The sequence below is a fragment of the Gallus gallus genome, chromosome 1, assembly GCF_016699485.2.
Source record: "Gallus gallus isolate bGalGal1 chromosome 1, bGalGal1.mat.broiler.GRCg7b, whole genome shotgun sequence".
NCBI lineage: Eukaryota > Metazoa > Chordata > Aves > Galliformes > Phasianidae > Gallus > Gallus gallus.
In genome coordinates, this window is record NC_052532.1 from 133230514 (window position 1) to 133249630 (window position 19117).

General features: G+C 43.1%; 1 protein-coding gene across 3 annotated transcripts; it reads left to right on the top strand.

Moving 5' to 3' along the window:
• The first annotated feature begins 11291 nt into the window (after positions 1–11291).
• NMS (neuromedin S) lies at positions 11292–17692 on the top strand. Of its 3 annotated transcripts, XM_046915901.1 has the most exons (9): positions 11292–11457; positions 11535–11590; positions 11705–11755; positions 12618–12677; positions 14882–14917; positions 15336–15377; positions 16316–16346; positions 16619–16720; positions 17540–17692. In XM_046915901.1, coding segments are annotated over exons 1-9 (453 nt in total). In that variant the 5' UTR covers positions 11292–11384; the 3' UTR covers positions 17542–17692. The 3 variants fall into 3 exon arrangements, with proteins under 3 accessions (XP_046771857.1, XP_025002417.1, XP_040513285.1); XM_025146649.3 differs by lacking the exon at positions 16619–16720; XM_040657351.2 differs by lacking the exon at positions 17540–17692 and having other exon boundaries at positions 16619–17525.
• The last annotated feature ends 1425 nt before the right edge of the window (positions 17693–19117 follow it).

A 19117-nucleotide genomic window follows, 5' to 3' on the forward strand; every position in this document is an offset into this window, starting at 1 on the left:
TTCAGCTATCGGTTAGTAAAAGAAACAAAAAATCCCAGTGACAGAAGAGTTTAAAATGCTTTCACAAATTAATAAAAATTAAAACAACAAAAACAATACTATACTGGAGACTGACCAAGAAAGTCCAGGGAAGCCTAGGGATGGTCTTCGTATGAATGCTGTGGCAGCTTCCGGAGCAGGTCAGGCCAACATAAGTGCATTAACAGCAGTGCTTTAGGATGAAGCCTTAGAATGGGTTGGGTTGGAAGGAATCTCAAAGATGATCTTGTTCCAGCTCCAAAGCCACAGGCAGGGTTGCCAGCCACTTGATCAGGCTGCCCAAAGCCCCGTCCAATCTGGCCTTGAAGAACTCCAGGGATGGAGCATCTACAACCTCTCTGTGGTGATGTCCTCGTCCCTCCCTTCTGCCTGTGAAATAGAAATTGTAATAGTTACCTTGTTCATAAGGCACACTGGAAGTCTGTGGCTTTCATCAGTTTGAGATTTACGTAGGCTGGCAACACTGGAAGTTGCTTCTTTCTTCAGGCTTGAGGGTGATGACTGCAGTGCAGCCATGCACAGATTATTAATAAGCAGTCTCCAGCTGTGGAACCAATTTCTGACAGATTATCAGACTCAACCCAAGCATTTTAACCTTTCAAGTATGTTGTTACTGACATGTATAATAATTAATCCTGTATAAATTGAACATTTTTTTTTCCCAAGCTTAAGCACAGTTAATAAGCTTTGTTTTCAGTAATTGGCCCCAAAAATGTCTGATGGAGTTAAAGAATGTGTTACGTAGGCAACTGTAAAGTTGGATTATGAAATTGCTAGCTAAGGCAGACAGGGTTCTTGCTACTAGGAATGTTAAACTGTAGTGGGGTTTAGAGCTTTAAATTGGCAGCAAGATCAATGGTTGTGTCTGTTGGTTTATAGAATCAGAGAATCAGTATTGTTTGAGTTGGAAGGGACCTTTAAAGGTCATCTAGTCCAATTCCCTTGCAATGAACAGGGACACCTACAGCTGGATCAGATTGCTCAGAGCCCTATCCAGCCTGACTTTGGATGTCTCCAGGGATGGAGCATCCACCACCTCTCTGGGCAACCTGTGCCAGTGCCTCATCATCCCCATTGCTAGAAACTTCTTCCTTACATCCAATCTAAATCTCCCTTCTTTTAGTTTGAAACTATTTCCCCTTGTCTCATCACATCACACTCTGCTGAAGAGTCTGACCCTTCTCCAGACCCTTTCAGTCTGGAGGAGTCTCAGGGGAGACCTTATTGCTCTCTATAACTACCTGAAGGGAGGTTGTAGTGAGCTGGGGATCGGCCTCTTCTCTTGTGTAACCAGTGATAGAACTAGAGGGAATGGCTTCAAGCTGCACCAGGAAAGGTTCAGGCTGGACATTAGGAAATACTACTTCTCTGAAAGGGTGGTCAGGCACTGGAATGGGCTGCCCAGGGAGGTGGTGGAGTCACCAACCCTGGAGGTGTTCAAGGAACGTTTGGACGTTGTGCTGAGGGACATGGTTTAATGAGAACTATTGGTGATGGGTAATGGTTGGACTGGGTGATCCTGTGGGTCTTCTCCGACCTTAGCGATTCTATGATTCTATGATTCTTTCTTATAGCCCTCTTTTAGATACTGCAGACACTGCTGAATCTGAATTCATCCACATTTTCCTTGACTTTCCAAGCTCATTCTTGGAAAACTCATGCTATGTTGGTTTTTGTTGTTGTTGTTGTTGTTCTTGTTATTTCAGGTTTTAACCCAATGCCAATTACTTGGATTAGTCTCAGTAGCTCTTTCAGTTATGCTTTGCCTCCACAAAAGCTCACCCTAAGACAGGTCATTTGTCCGACATCAAATACTGAGGAAGCACAAATCTGATTGAAAACAGCAGGAACAGATGCTTTTGCTACTGCAGTGTCATTACTGGCAAGGTTACTGTTCTGCCTTGTGGCTGTGTTTCCAAGGCACAGCTGATCACACTTTGTAACCAGTCTGACATGGTAAACTACAGGCTGGTGAGTCTCACCTCTGTGTCTGGGAAGATCATGGAAGAGATCCTCCTGGATGACATGCTCGATCACATGAGGAATGAGCATGTGATCTGAGACAGCCAGCACGGCTTCACCAGGGGAAGGTCATGCTTAACCAATCTTGTGGCCTTCTACGATGGAGCGATGGCGTTGGTGGATGAGGGGAAGGCGACCGATGCCATTTACCTGAACTTGACCAAGGCTTTTGACATGGTCCCCCACCACATCCTTATCTCCAAATTGGAGGGGGGTGGATTTGATGGGTGGACCACTTGTTGGATATGAAATTGGTTGAAAGACAGAGGGTGGTGATCAATGGTTCTATGTCCAGGTGGAGGCCGGTAATGAGCGGAATCCCCCAGGGTCTGTCTTGGGGCCAGTGTCTTTAACATCTTTATCAATGACATCGATGATGGAATCGAGTGCACCCTCAGCAAATTTGCTGACGACACCAAGCTGAGTAGTGCGGTTGACACGGAGGAAGGAAGAGATGCCATTCAGAGGGACCTTGACAGACTTGAAAGGTGGGCCCGGGTGAATCTAATGAGGTTCAACATGGCAAAGTGCAGGGTTTTGCACTTGGGCCGGAGGAACCCCAGGCATCTATACAGACTGGAAGGAGCAGTCCTTGAGAGCAGCTGTGCAGAGAAGGACCTGGGGGTCCTGATGGATGACAAACTTAACATGAGCCAGCAGTGTGCTCTTGCAGCTTGGAAAGCAAATGGTATCCTGGGCTCCATCATGAGAGGGGTGGCCAGCAGGGACAGGGAGGTGATTGTCCCTCTCTACTCTGCTCTTGTGAGGCTCCATCTGGAGTACTGCATCCAGGTATGGAGCCTCCAGTACAAGAAAGACAGAGAGCTGTTGGAGAGGGTCCAGAGAAGGGCCACAAAGATGATCAGGGGGCTGGAGCACCTCCCCTACGAGGACAGGCTGAGGGAGCTGGGCTTGTTCAGCCTGGAGAAGGGAAGGCTGCAGGGTGACCTCATTGCATCTTTTCAGTACCTGAAGAGAGCCTATAAAGAGGAAGGGAGTAAACTCTTTCAAAGGATAGATAACAGCAAGACAAGGGGGAACAGTTTTAAGTGGAAAGAGGGAAGATTTAGGTTGGATGTTAGAGGGAAGTTCTTTACCAGGAGAGTGGTGAGGTGCTGGAATGGGCTGCACAGAGAGGTTGTGGATCCCCCGTCCCTGGAGGTGTTCAAGACCAGGTTGGATGGGGCCCTGGGCAACCTGGTCTAGTAAATGGGGAGGTTGATGGCCCTGCCCGGCAGGGGGGTTGGAGATTCATGGTCCTTGAGGTCCCTTCCAACCCAGGCCATTCTGTGATTCTGTGATTCTGTGATGGTAACTCTGGTGTGTAATATATTTATTAGGGTGTGATCTCCATCACTACTTTCCTCTTCTTTCTGGAACTTTAGCAAGCTACTTTAAATGTGGATCTGACTGATGAAAGGTAGAAAAGATAGAACACCTTGTGGCCTCTGCAGCCACAAAAAAATCAGACTGAAGAATACAGCAGCCCTAACAGGAGTCTCGTACAGGTGCAGGGTTCACTGGTATGATCTAAACAGTAATTGCTATGGAGCACCACAGATAAAATAAGGCAGCAAAATGTTATATATTTACTGAATTACTTTTTCTGTAGTAATAACTTAAGCAAGGAGTCAGCTATAAGGTGCGTGCCTAAAACAGCTGGTGTACAGGAAGGACTGTGGTAGCTATGGGAGTGTGGGTGGGTGGGGAACTTAGGGCAGATATCTGTACCACAATGAGACTTGCTGTGCTAGGGGCAAATTTAGATCCATAAGCAGCAAGTGAGATTTCTCATTTGAAAACTAATTCCACTTTTTATTGCAGGGTAGAAAAGTTTATCTCTTGATAAGTGCCTTGAAAGCTGTTAAATCTTTTTATACCTTTATACCATTAGATTTCCTTTGGAGTATGAGACAAAAAATGTAGACTGAGGTAAATAAGTCATTAACTGAACCACATAGCTTACCTTGAAGTGTTAAGACTTTTAGTCTGAGCCATCTTTTGAAAGGGAAAACAGCTCTGTGGGGTTTATTTACATCAGTGAACCAAGCACGTTGCTAAGACTGGGCTATAGTAGCTAAGAACTACATTTAATTATCAAACCGATGTCAATTAAAATTGAATCCAATAATTCAAAATTAATTATATAGGCCATCAAATGAGTGCAGCCAACACACAAGCTATAATGTCAATGTAGCAAGACAAGTTAATTCTTAAAAAAATGAATTAAAAATAGAAGAATTGCCAGTTTGGGAGCACACAGAGATGCCTGAAGGAGGACTGAAGGACAACTTCAGTAACAGAAGTGTGAGCAGAGGGATGGACACAGGCAGGCATGGGAGTGAGCTGGGGTCCCGTTTGCTCCCAAATGCATGTTAGACAGGTGTTTTACACTAAGTGGAACAGCTTTCACAGGGACACCGAGTGCTTCACATAGCTTACAGCTTGCTGTTTGGGGTGACTCTTGAGAGGTGGCAGATGTGATACGTAGCTGGAGGAGTTGTAACATTTGTTTCCCTTACCCCAGCGGCCCAGTAACCAGCTAGGAACAGCACCACTCCTAGGGAGACAAGAAACAATATTCAGGAGTTCTAGGGGATGTAAGCGTAGAATGGTGATCCTAAAGTGACAATCGTTGCTCTGCAACCCACACTTAAGAGAGCAAGAACTGGAACTTTACATCACAAATCTTCCCAGCACGCTCTCCTGGCCAAGGCCACAGCCAGGTGCCTTACCTTGGTGCCAGCAGTGGAGTGGCATGGCCATTAGGGTAGCAGAAGGATTTTAAATCTTGTGTTACCACAACAAGTGGTTTTCTTAGTGTTCGAGGGTACCATCTTCGAGCACAGATCCTACTAACATGACTCTGTTCTCAGTGCCTGTACAGTTCCTTTATAAATACTGTGCATAGCCCAGATCAGCTGTGTTAAACACTGCTCCCCTTGCATTGTGACAGAATACACAGGTATTGAATACAATCTTTTGTTTTGTTTTGTTTTGTTTTGTTTTGTTTTGACAATTCAGAGCCCAACTTTTACCCTTGTTCAGCTTATTGTAGGGCACCAGACCCCATGAACATCCTAAAGCCTCTCACAAGAATCTAACAGAACCACAACTGTTTCTTTTTTTAGCCTAAGGGACACCCCGGCCCTGCATTTCAACTCATCAAACCATTTAGGCACGTTTCCCCAGCAACACTGTATTTATTTTAAGTTGCATCCCCAGAAAAGAAGGAGGCCGCCATCTATCCTCCCACTTAGAATTCCCTCTAGACATTCTGTCCTTTTATTTTTGACATCACTGAACTAGTAGGTTTTCCCACTTCCCAAAAAGTGCCAGAGCTGTTAGCATGCGCTTTGTTGCAACCATCCTTTTTTCTTTCTTTCTTTTTTTTTTTCCTAATTTACATGCAGCTTCCTTGAGCACTTACTCCATTAAGGAAACAATGTCACTGAACAGAGATTCATTGATCCAAGCAATGCAAAGAGGGAGATTAGTTTGTTCTCCAGCACCACCACCAACAGCAGCGTAGGAGCTTCATTCCATTGGACAACTCATGGCACTACACTGTGCCTGGAACTGTTGTCTACATTCTCCTATTACAGAAGGGAGTAGGTTGCATCATTTTCTGTTGTTCACTCAATGATGTGGTTGAGTTTACAGTAGGGAAAAATTATTAGGGCAATGAGCCCAAATAATGCTCCTCTGAGCAGAGGTGGGGAAGCATTGCTTGATGGCGTCTGTCTGTTTTATTATCAGGCAAGTCAGTGTGAGGTTAATGTTAAGGCACCAAACCCAGACTTCAGTTTGACCAATTCCCTCTTCCCCTCAGGAGAAAATTCTTTTCCTTGCTAGCATTTTGCAGCTGGATAAGTGACGTACATTATTTATTCCATGGTGAAAACAAAACTGCTTTAAATAACGTTTGTTAACAGCAGTGTGCTACTGTAGTTACTTCAGCACTGCCTTTCAGATCTGCAGCAAAGATTCGTAGGCTGCGGCATCATCACTGTTATGTGCCAAAAGCTCAGCAAAGGACTAGAACTTCTCAGGCACGTAGAGCAGGCAGGAAATATTTTAAAACATTTTTCAGTTGATGGCTTGGGTTATGGAAATGTATCCAGTACACCCTCCAGAATTTGGTTTTGAAATTTTATTACGCATCGTGGAGATTTAATATAGTTTTTTATTGACTTCTACAACGTCATTCTCATATATCTGACTATTTCATCATAGAGGACCTGGATTTTAATTTTGCAGCCCTCTTCACTCCTCCATTTGGTACTACCTTCTGTACTGTTGGCCAGGAATATATATGATAATTATGTCAACAGAAAGAAAATTTTAACTGAATGTGGTTAATTTTCCTGTCTCAGGGCTATTCACCCAACTATATCAACACAGTATGATCTCCGGCGTCATAGGACCTCGTGAGAGTCACATACCTGCAGCCATCTAAAATCTTTGAGGACAGCAGTGATAAGCCAACTTGGATCTACCAGATATTGCACAGTATCTTTTTCTATTAACAGGTTGTGAGACCGAGACCCAATGCTAAAACCTCTCCCCAGGGAGCTGCGCTTTGGAGATGGTGGTTGATAACCATTGTGATGCCTGCTCATTTCCTTCATAATTACTTTCAGGTGATAGCCAGCTTTTAAATGTGTTGTCTAACAGCAAACTATGCCGTGGAGGAAAAAAATAAAAGAAGTCTGTCTTCTCTAGTTATATGGAGACAAGAATGCTAAAGAGACCCCAGCCTCTGTAGGGCTGAGGCAGAAAGGTACTGGGTTTGATCTAATACAAGGTATACATATGGCACTCCTCAGAACTTTACTCTCTGTGGATATTCAGAGAGACCTGGCTCACTACTGTGTTCTTTGTTGTTATTTGGCTTGAGTTATTCTTATTTTCCCTCATTGTTTTCCCCTTTCCTATTTGGCTTTAGAACAATTCCTTCTATATTTCAGGGCCGTCAGAGCCAGCAGAAAGTTCAGTGATTGCCATTTATTGACAAGAATCAAGAGGCATTGCTCCATTGGGGAATGGAGAGCTCACCTCACTGCATTTCCTACACACTACTGCTAGCTTTAAAGACATTGCCACAGGGAATACCTGTTTGACACCACAGCCACTGAGGGTCCAGGTCAAAACCACTTCTGTCAAAGAACAGAAAAAAAGTTAACTCGAGTCATACAGCTGCTAGGAGTCAGACAACTCGTTACAAGAGTTCATACAAATTAAATTTAGCATGTCAGGGATCCTATCTGTTCATTACCAACACCAGTAAAATTTTGTATGAATCTCTCCTACCTGGAACAGAGCAAGAAAATTAATTGCCTTCATATTAAATGAGTCAACTTGCTTAACAAGAAAAATACAGGTATCTTCAGTAATAATTGTAAGTGACAAAATTGGAGTACTTACTCATTTTGAAAGGCACTTGACTCAGATCTCTTGTGGGAGTAAATGCTGCTCAATGAAGCAAAGGGAAGCAAAGTGTGGGTTTGAGCTGTTTGCTGCTTGCACCATGATGCATGCACACCCTGTAGTGCCCAGAGGCGTGCGCTCCCAGTTACTTGCATGTTCAGCTTCCCAAATGGATATTTTCTGTGTGTGACCTTAAAGTTGAGAAGATACTGAGAAATATTACCCACTGAGGGTTGGTGGGTCATACGGCACTGACGTAGATTAATGTCATCTGGTGCTTTTGTCTCTTTGGCTGGTAGGCTTAGAGTGAGTGTTGCTTGAAGAATCTTTGTAGGGTAGCAAAAATGGACTGGGATTGGTTCTTCCTGCAGCTAGATGTTCGTGAGACAAACATCCATTTTAAGGCAACATATTTGTATGTATTCTGTTCACATATACTAAAGTTAATAGAAACTTAGAATCTGTGTATTTGTCAGAAATCTGGGATTCACGGTATACGATTGATATTTTACACTCTAGTAATCATTGTAAGGTATCCATCATCACAGACTAAGGTGATCCCTCTCTGAACACAGAATTATAATTTACACATAACCACACTCAGAGAAAATTGAAGATACAAATTAAATCATTCACATTTAGGAGGAATGGATGAATGAGTGTCAGCTCTACAATTCACCTATTATAGTCAGATTTATTTAACTGCTGCTGCTAAGAACATGTCAGCCTCTCCAGTATTTAGCTGCAACACTATGAGAAATTTCTGGTAAGGCACAAGATAAGGAGTCAGATCATGTAGCTGTGGACAAATGAAAGCTCATGCACAGAAAGCGGAGTTATTCCACTGTTCTGCCTAAGCAGGACAGGACACTATTAAAATTAAGCCAAATGTGAGTTCCAGCTTTAAGATCTTTCCAAATGCCTTAGAGCATGCCAATCTAAATGAACTTGCAGCCCAGGATGGCACAATATAGCTCATTATTGCATTATCATTTCCATACAGTACAGCATGGTAAGTATAAATTTCTTAATGTCTGAGGAATATTCACTTCTCTGGCTGCATGTAGCAGACATAAAATCACCTTTAGCCAAGAAATAGCCAAGAAGTGATCAAAAAGAATGTAACAGTTCAGATTCCTAGCCTAGATCCTAAGTTCTCCACTTGTGCTACTCCTCCCTGGTTAAGCTCTTGGTTATCTTTTTGTCCTTAATCTCTGACTGTATGAGGCACATTTTTACTGACCTTCTTTAAACATTTCCTTCTTGACCTACTGTACATTAAGACCGTGGCCTTACATCTGCAAAGTACAGCAATCCAACCACAAACAAAGAAACATACTTATTCTGCACTTGTTTAACATCCTGACAACCAAATCCAAACCCGTACAAGACCTCTGTTTTACCAAGCTTGAGCCTTGCCCAGCTAGGAACAAAAATGAGAGAAGCTCCCACTGTTTGGACTGCTTGTCTGTACAGGAAATGAAGTGTATGTTGACTAAATTCACAGTCAACGCAGCCTCATACTCACATAAATGAGCACTGTCATATTTAATACAGGACGAGTACTAGCAGCACAAGCCAGTTTCGATACACTTAGGAGCTGCACATTGGTGACGTTTTATGGATCGTGCTCTTGCTGCGTGCAGAACTGCTGATATCACCACAGAGATCATTTGCAAAAAGAAAGGCAGTCTTCGTCCTGATGACTGTTGAAGTCAAATTATCTTTTTATTCTTCATTTATCTATCACAGCATGCTTTAATGGAAAATTAATGTTACTGCTACTAAATATACACCAACCCTCCTGACTCACCACGAAGATTCTCTTGTTTCCCATTGACACTCCTCCAAAGCTTCATTTTAACTTGCTCACGTATAACCGTGGGTGCTGAAACTCTTAGCCTATCTCTTAGCATGCAGGAAGTCCAGGACCCTGTACATGAAAAAGTGGCTCATTAATCTGCCTTGGTGCTGATGAACCCATTGGCAGAGCTGCACCTGATCTAGCACCTGTGAAATGAAACGTACAGCAGCAGCAGAAAGTTCTGACTTAAGGAAGGATAATGGGTTCATAATGTGACACATTCAACTATTTGAAATGTTGCTTTTAAAAACTTGTCCCTGTTCTTCCCTCGCATTGCAGCGTGGATGATAAAAACCTATTTTCAGTTTGGTAATAAGTACTGATTTATTATTATTTTTTTTTAATTGAACACATACGACTTAATTTTTATCTGATCTTTATGTATAAGCCTCACCTGAAGCAAATGAGTAACTCCACAGGCTTCACAGGACCGACATTTGCTGAAGGGTACATTTAGGGTATTCACTCGGAAAGGGTGAAATAAAGCAGTGAGTGCTTCATTGTGCTCGAAAAGGGGGAAGGAAAGGTGCAGGCAGCACCCTGATTTTTCTTCAAAGGGGGGTAGGCCTTACCCACTCAACATGGTCACACAGCCCTTTCTCTGTAATATAACAAAAAACACTTCACTCTCCCCAAAATTGACATAGTTAAACAGTTGGAAGAGGCTATTATTGAACAGGCTGTGTGGGATAGAAGCAGGATTTAGGCAGATAATGAGTAGCCTGAAGGAAAAAGGAGCAGACTGGGCCTCCCTTACCAGACAGGGAAAGCCAGAGAACCATAGCATCAAAAAATCATAGAAACATAAAATGGCTGAGGTTGGAAGGGACCTCAAAACCTTCCCAGCCTCACACCATCCTATGGGCAGGGCTGCCCCCCACCAGCTCAGACTGCCCAGGGCCCCATCCAACCTGGCCTTGAGTGCCTGCAGGGATGGGGCAGCACAGCTTCTCTGGGCAGCCGTGCCAGCACCTTACTCCCCTCTGAGTTAAATATTTCCTCCTAACATCTAACCTAAATCTGCCCTCTTTTAGTTTAAAGCCATTCCCCCTTGTCCTATCACTATCAGACCGTGTAAAAAGTCCATCTGCCTCATGCTTATAAGCTCCCTTCAAGTACTGGAAGGCTGCATTGAGCCTCCTCTTCTCCAGGCTGAACAACCCCTGCTGCCTCAACCTTTCTTCATAGGAGAAGTTTGATAAGGAAAGGTTGAAGGAGTTGGGTACGTCCCATCATACTTAATAATTAGTAGCAAATTAGTAGCTGTGTAATTGCATTCTACTCTAAAATGTAGTAATCAGTGTTGGAAAGAATTAGTATGTAGTACACAGCAACTAACACTGAACGGATCTGTTCCTGCACTATGGGAGTGATCTGGGTGCAAACTCTGCAGTAAGTGTGGCAACACAAACACTGTTGGTGCACAGTAACTTTCATCTGGGTTAAAAGCATAATGCCAGAAGACAGGGAGAAGGCGGTCGGCATGAGTTGTGTGACCCACCCGAGCACCTTTGCCACCTGTCCTCTTGCTGTCTGCCTCTGATAGGAGCCTCTCACAGTGGTGGGGCTCTTCTGCCGCATCTCTGGGGCCGTGCCAGCAGTACACACTTCTTGCTGCCACCAAAATCAGAATGCTGTCTTCCTTTGATGAGCAAGTTTGGTAAACACGGAGGGTCCCTTCAGTCCCAAATTGCCAAGGCCTGGGCAAAGCGCAGTTACTGTGGAAAAGTGGCATGGATTTCTTGCATTTTCTCACTAATCAAATCCCTATTCCTGTGTTACAGTGGGACACGGGGAATTTATGTACTCGCTGTAGCAAACTCGAAGTCTATTTAAAAAAATAATAATAATAAATAGAAGAGTTTAGGACGCCTCGGCCTGCGTTCTTCTCAGTCCCTTCGCGCAATTCCCTGTCCCCCTGGCGGGGGCGGGGGCCCGGCGGAGCGGGGCCGTGGCCGCGGCCGGTGCCGCCCCTGTCTCGGCGCGGCCCCATAAAGCCGCCGCCCGCCGCCGCCCTTCGTCGCCCGCCATGCCCCTGCCGCCGCCCGCGCTGCCCTGGCTGCTGGCCGCCTGCTGCCTCTGCGCCCTGCCGCGGGGCTCCGGTATGTGCGGGGCCCGAAGGGTAAGGGGGCTGCCCTCGGGGCCCCGCTGAACCAGCCCCGCTTGTCCCTCTCCGCAGGGTTCCCGCAGCCCCTCTCTCGCTACAGGGACGGCGCGGAGCTGCCCAAGAGCCAGGTAGGGCGCTCAGCCCAGGGCTTGGGCGCGGGGTCGGGGAATTGGGCTGCTGGCTGAGGGCAGGTGCCCCATGCGGACGGCCCCACCGCTAACGTCCGCTCTGTACTTTGTAAGCAACTGGCGCTGTGCTTCAGTCAGTGGATGGAGCTGTCCAACCAGCCCCAGGTAAGCTGCCTTTGGGATCAATGTTTTTGTACGATCGGAAGTTATATGGAAACTTTAAACTGTTCTGTTGTGTGCGTTGTTGTGTTTTGTTTTGTTTTGTTTTGTTTTTCCCCTCATATCTTTCAGTTCTGTTAAACAAAACTGGTGGGAAATATTTCCCAAAGATGGTTATTTAGGTGTCCTGCGTTTTATTTCCTTTGCTGTAGTTATCTCTTGTCTGTGTACATAAGTGAACCCTTGTCCTGTGAGTATGGGACCCGCATGTGAATCCCGTCTTTGCTCTCTCCTTCTCCTCTGGAGTCCTGAGATAAAACCCACCGGAGTGGCTCTTGTAACTGATGTAGTAGAGTTACCCTCTGGCCCTTCATCACCTGTCCTGCAGGTGTACAACTGGACCAGACTGATTCTTAGCATCTTATAGGATAAAATTATCCCTGTTGGACGTACTGGGCTCTGTGGTCAAACGTACACCAAACAGCTTCTCCTGAAATGCCTATAGATGAAAATGAGTGTAGATAAAACACGCAATTAAAGACAAATCCCAACTCAGCTCATTCTGGAACACTTGGCATAGGAAAGAGCATCTTAAATGTAAGTGATTCATTTAAGTCTGTTTATAGCAAGAGGCTCTATGGACAACGCAAGTCTTTCTGTATGTGTTCTCCTTATTACAAAATACTTGTTTTTCATCTCATACTAACATCAGTAAGCCTTACCCTGCTCTGAGTGGTTTTATTGGAACCGCATACATACTATTTAAATTGTGCCAGGATTTGGGTGAAGCCTGTAAGACTCTTCTCTGTAAGACCCTGTACATTGTGTCCTATCAGTAAGCGTACCACAGAACTGTTTGGTTTTGCAGATCTCCAGCACTGTTTTGGATCTTTGTTATTCCATATTCAACAGCTTGCAAACAAATGAGGTAAGGTGCAATTGCTGCTTTTACCTAAAAGCATCCCCTCCTTAAACCTTTCTCCCAGTGATAATGTATAATCTAATATTGTCATAGTTTAGGAGATGCGAGAAAGTACCTGTGCAAGAATATTTCTTCTCATCAGTGCTTTGCATGTAATTCTTAATGCCATTACATTAGAAATCAATTTGTTTTCATCGAATCAGAGCTAAACATCCACTTACAACTGTTAGTATTTTAAACTGGCCCCCACTTTTGGATAATACAGGGTTAAATATACTAAAAAAACCCACAACATTGATTCAACAGCATGCCTAAGATCACACTGAACGTGGAAGCATATGAACTGCTTTGTTAATTTTTAATATTTTATTGGAGCGTGGTTTTATTTTGTTTCTGATTCAGATCCAAAAACTTAAGCTGAGAAGTTACTGGGTGTATATATAATATATACACTGAGCTATACTGAGTATAGCTCTTCCTCACTGGTGCGGTCGTATTAGGACCTAGCTCAATATCATTTCTGCTTTAAAATGCTTTTTATTATCAACAGTTTGTCAACGGTTGCCTTCCCCATAAAATTCATATTGCCCTTAGGTATGTTAAAGCTATTTCACTTGTGGAGTTGGAGTCCTCTGTTTTATTAAATCACAAGTAGAGCCTTCAAGACAACGATAGAAAGTATTTTGACAGATATTTCAACAACTCTTCTTGCCAGTGTCTTTGCCTTATTATAATTCCAAGCATGTTTTCTTAAAGCAGCTATAACACTCTGCAATACTGAAGTTTATTATATAAAAATTCTAGCATTTCTTTATTGACTCTGTGCTTCTACAGCTTAGCTAACAAGGCGACATCCAGAACCAACCAGTAACCATTCCTGGTTACTGCTTTAGTAACTAACCTTACCAAAAATTCACTCTCTAAGTCCTCGAGGCTGGGAGCTGGATCTTGCACAGTGTCTTTTCAAGAGTTACGGCTAACACTTGCAGTGTATCTGCAATAGGATTTCTAGGTGTTGTCTGATAAAGCGGAGGCTCAAAGCAAAGTGTGAGATATGGAAGAACTATACCTAAAAAACCTGTTGGAAGAACTAGTGGACTATTTAGTTTCAATGTCTAATCTTCAAACAAATCTTGTAGATGGCAGTCTCAAAGGAATCAATAGGAAATAATATCTAAACACTATTTGAAAATCCCTTCCTAAAATCAAGCCAATACACAGTTTTTAGCAGTACACCTGTTGCCTTCTTCCGTATAATTAAATCCGATTAGCTAGGACATCTGAAAGTGAGTCTAAGTTATGTGCTGGTGTTTGTCTCTGCTTGATGTCCAATAATCATCTGAGAAGAACTAGTGTCCACCGTATCTTTGTAGTCTCCCCGTTTGTGTCCTTTAAAGTATCTTGATTGAACATGCACTTTTTTCTTCTGCACTGTTTCATACTGAGTTGGTATTAATGGGACCTTCCTCAGGGCTTGAACCAAGAACAGTTTAACAAGGCAAAATCCTCATCTCATTGCCTGAATCCCAATTCCTTCATGCATGCTTTCTTTTTAAATTCCTCCTCCCCGGTTTCCCACCCGCATGCTTTACCCATGCTCTCCTCCATATTCATACTTTGCTCCTCTTGGGCAACTCAATCCATTCACTGGCATAGCGGCGGCTGTGGCTTGGAGCAATTCCATTCACAGCCAGCCAGATGTGTGGCTGTGGGCAGCTGTGCTGCAGGCAGGAGGGCTCTCAAACCTTGCAAATATACTGGGCAGCAGGTTCAGGGCTTTGTGAGACACCTGGCTGTCTCTGTTCCCATGAAGTCACAGGGAAAGTTTCTATTCCTGATGTAGAAAAATGAGCAATTTTATGAAGAGTAAGAAGGGTGTGCTGGAAGGCATCAGCAATAATGCCTGGGTTGAAATAAAAGGACAATTTTCAAGCTGGAGAGCGGCCCATTTAAAGAGGGGAACAGCTATCAAGGACCATTTAAGCCAGAGGCATGGACTGCTATGCTTCGCTCCCCAGAAATGAAAGCGTGTTGAACAGTGGGGTTGGTTGAAGTGGGATTTAAAATAATTCTTCAGAAAGATCCATTTGCCACTGATGTTCTTGTGTGTACTTTTCTCAGAGTGGAAAACCTAATCAGTGACAGAGGATTACTGCAACAAACAAAAAAAAATGATGGCATCTTGATTAATTTAAACTGTTGACTTGCAGGAATCACAGATTGCTGCTGCAGAGTTTACAAAGAAGGTATGTAAATGTAATGGCAAGTGAGTAGGAGTATATAAGTGATATATAAGTTTGTATAAGTGATGTTTTTTTAATGATTGGGAAGATCTGAGCAGACCCTGCTTCTGCAAAGCAATGTACCATGTGTAAAGCTTTCTTTTATACATTTTTCTCAAGCCTGTGAATCTTTAATTACGGTAACTTAGTATATTTACACTAGACAGAATGGATTGTTGTAGACAGTGCCCTTTGGGTATTAATTTTTAATCAGCAGTCCAGATGAATGGGCATTGGAGACTTTCAGCATCTCATTATTTGCATGCTGCTGAAAGAGGCCCTGAATTATTGATAGGCTGGTGGAATGACACCGAAACTTGTCAACAGATCTATGGAACTGAGTTTAAAATATTTTGTTAATGGTTTGTGTTTTATTTTACAGGATAGTCATGGGACTCTGGGACGGCCTTTTTTCCTTTTCAGGGTATTTAAATCTCTTCCAGATTCTGTGTGACAGACAGTGTTATATCCATATACCATCAACTGCTTGCCTTCATAAATTCTCACCACACTTTTTGGTTTTGGTTAGACATCAAATCCCCCTCTGTTTGAAAGCTGAAAAAGCCATTTGCTTAAAAAGCTCTGGTTCAGCTAAAAGACCACAAGATAATGAGATCTGGAGTGGTAATGCATTAAACTTTTTTTACTGTAAGATGTGACTGTGGATGTCTGAAGTCACTTCCTCTAAAGACAGAAGTAGTATGTGGCTAGTATGTCAGAGATGGCCAAGGTGCCATCATACTAAATCCCTCAGATGAAGCATATGCATGAGCTGATTGTCCGCATGGACTGAAAGGTCTGGCCAGTAGGCAATGGCATGCTGCTTAAGGGAGTGAAAAACCAAAGCAATGTTACAAACATCATCATTTCCCTCACTTTTTTTCACCCATTGGCTTAAACTATGGTATGGTCTAGTTCAGAATACTTAGGTCTATGATTATATGATTAACCTTATAAGGTTAACACCAAACTAGTTTTTAGGAATGTTTTTAACATATCAGAAATCTTCTAAAAAGGAGGTTTTGGCATGTAACCATTGTGCCAATTCAGAACCTAGCCAGGTACTTTCAGGGCTGGTGTTTGTATGCCCTTTGTTAGGCATCTGCTTAGTCCCTTGATGAGCTGGGACCAACATCCCTACTGAGAATAATTGAAGTCAGACTGCTTAGCTGTTTGGATAGAGGCTGAACAATATTTCCTGGGTTCAAAGGCAAAACCCACCCTACATGGCTTCCTCTGATACTTAACATGTCTCTTCAGAAGAAATCTTAGTGCAGCCTTTAATGGGGAATGTATTTTAGTGTGTTTATACATCTGACATCTAATATCTCTGTGTAGCTCTCTCATTATTTTATTTTTCAGCCTCGAAATGGAAGAACTATTGAAGGCGGTGGTGAGTAGACGTCCAAAAGCAACCACAACTTGTTCCGTATTTCAGTAATGAAGGAGTTACTGAGGAGTTGTATAAACCTAGTACAAACCTAGATAACCATGGATGTTTCATATGGTCACTGAAAGCCATTGGGGCAGAAATTCTTTCTTGCTCAAAGTGTTACGGTATATGCTCTTGACAAAAGGATTTTCTTTGAGGTTCATTCAGGAGGAGTTTTCACCCTCTGTAAAATGATAGAAATGATACAGAAATGATGTTTTTTTTTTTCCTAGCGGGTGTAAATTGTAGTTGGAACACAAAAGCTAGCAAGTCCTTCCCTGTGATAAATGCGGACTCGCCTCTGCTCCCAGTGACCTTCAGTCACCTAATTCCATGTGAGAACCCACTAATACAGATCTCTGCATGCAGATCGGAGTCATCTTTATCTCATATTTAGGACTTCCTGGGGTAAACCAGAGCAGAAAGAGTAAGAATGGGGATGTAGGGAAGGAAGACAGTGAGATCAAGTAGTATCACGTAGCTCTTCCTTATCCATCTTTGAAAGAGTATATTAAATGTCTCAGTGAGTTTTAATGGAAAATGCACAAAATAGTCAATGTATATGCATCTCCTCCTTCAAACTCTCTTATTCCAATCTTTTATCCCATAATAAAAAAATCATTCTGTTTGCAACTTCAGAATCACATCCAAGTGTTGACAGGAAAGGTTATTTATCTGGGGTGACAGGTCAGACGAGTAGCAAAGAGATACTGCAAAGAAAACACAAGCAAAGAATGCTTTTACTGTATTTTCAAGATGGACTCATAAAGAAGGGAGACAATGACTGGAAGAGTGTTACGGAGCAGCATAACTGTGCTTGCTCTGGTCTTACCCACAGCTCAGTTCCCTGAGTTAGCTGGGCTGCAAGATCAGCACTGTGCCTCCACCCTTCTGAAAGAAGGTCAGTGGAGTTGGGACATGTTGGAGAGAGCAGAACTGCATGAGGAGGGAGGATTCATGTTTGAATGCACCTAACAGATCTGGGCACTTAATCCCATATTTCAGACTTTGACCTGTCTTAATCTCAAAGTGCAGGAATTTCAGTTGATTTCATTTCTAACTTTAGGAAGGATTAAACATACATAACTGAATACTACATCATATAAAGATCAACACCTCAACATAAAATATGACATTGCATTAATTTATTTCAGAATACCATGGAATATGAAGTCTGTGAGTCGACTTACCAGCTCAGCAGCTTGGTTTATACAAAAACAAGAGCCTTCCTGTTGCACTGTCTATTACGTGACTGAGTTGTCTGGAATTTACTGTTCTATATAATAAATTTGCAATCATGAATTCTTCTTGTTGTCCTTTCCTATTGTAGCAGGTACTAAACCTCATTGGGCTGTAATGTAACATTGTCTGGTTCTGACTTTATTCAAAATCATTTGAATTGAGATAATTTTCAAAAACTTTCAATGGTGCATTTTATATTTATTGCATCTTCTTCAATAGGGTCGTGTAGATATCTTCACTCTTTTGGCAAATTAATATACTTTCCAATCACTTAAGAAGATGTGTTCCATGATAAGAAACAGAAGTTATCATAGATGTTTTAATGGGATAATTCTTGTTTCGAATAATTAAAGGATTGAGTGTGATAAACAATGAATCCTAAGCACTTTCAAAGAAGAGAAACATGTACTGCTGTAGACAGGAGTGCTGTGGAGTCAGATGATAACATTTTTTTCAACCTTGCCTTGCTGGCTATCATAAAGCACAAATGAGTCACTCATGAGAGATATCCTAAATATCTGCCCTTTTTACTGAAATCATTAATAAAAAGTGACCCACAGCAGTGGTCTCCTCAAGCCCTTCCTCACCTTAGATTCATAGAGTTGTTTGAGTTGGAAGAGACCTTTAAAGGCCATCTAGTCCAACACCCCTGCAATGAACAGGGACACCTACAGGTAGATAAAGGTGCTTAGACCCCCATCCAGCCTTATCTTAGATGTCTCCAAGGATGGGGCATCCACCACCTCTCTGGGCAACTTGTTCCAGTGCTTTACTAGCCTTATCATAAAAAAAAATAACTCTTTCCTTATATCCAATCTAAATCTTTCATTTTAGTTTGAAACCATTTCCCCTTGTCCTGTCATGAGAGGCCCTGCTAAAGCATCCGTCCCCTTCTTTCTTAGCCTGCCTTCCCCTCCTGGAGTACTCACCCTTGGTACTGCAGCATGGTGCCATCTTGGTTATGTTGGCACAGGTGTCTGTGAATGGGATTTGGGAACTCCTCTGTCTTTGGAAACAAACTCTGAGAAATTTGTGGTAGAATTTTGGCCAGTAGGTAAAATGATGATTTATTTGGCTACTGTTAAAATGTCATCTAGGTGAATGTGTCCAGTTGTAGCCCTCCACTGCAGGAAACTCATGGACAAGTGGGAGGGAGCTCATGGAGATCTCCCCAAACCTGTTGGGGCTGGAGCACTTGACCTGTGAGGAGATGCAAGGGCAGCTGAGCTGAGTCGGCCTGGAAAAGGGATGGCTTCAGGGTTGCCTAACAGTCAGGATGTCTGAAGGGAGGCTGCTAGGGGCAGAAATGGCCTCTTCGGACCTTGATGGCACACTGTTGCATTGGCAAACCCTGCTGGAAGCTGTTAGCTCATGGAAAGGCTACCAAAGGAATGCTGGCTTCTCTGGCTCCTAAAGCTTTAGGAGCCAGCTTGAGTGCACGCCAGGAGAAAGCTAAACCTGCTGCAAGTGGTGAGGATGCACTGTAGCGA

Coding starts and splice junctions, on each gene's coding strand:
- NMS (XM_040657351.2), top strand. CDS start 11,385: ATGCCCCTGCCGCCGCCCGCGCTGCCCTGGCTGCTGGCCGCCTGCTGC. Junction 11,458..11,534: donor CGCCCTGCCGCGGGGCTCCG/GTATGTGCGGGG, acceptor CCCTCTCCGCAG/GGTTCCCGCAGCCCCTCTCT. Junction 11,756..12,617: donor AGCTGTCCAACCAGCCCCAG/GTAAGCTGCCTT, acceptor TTGGTTTTGCAG/ATCTCCAGCACTGTTTTGGA.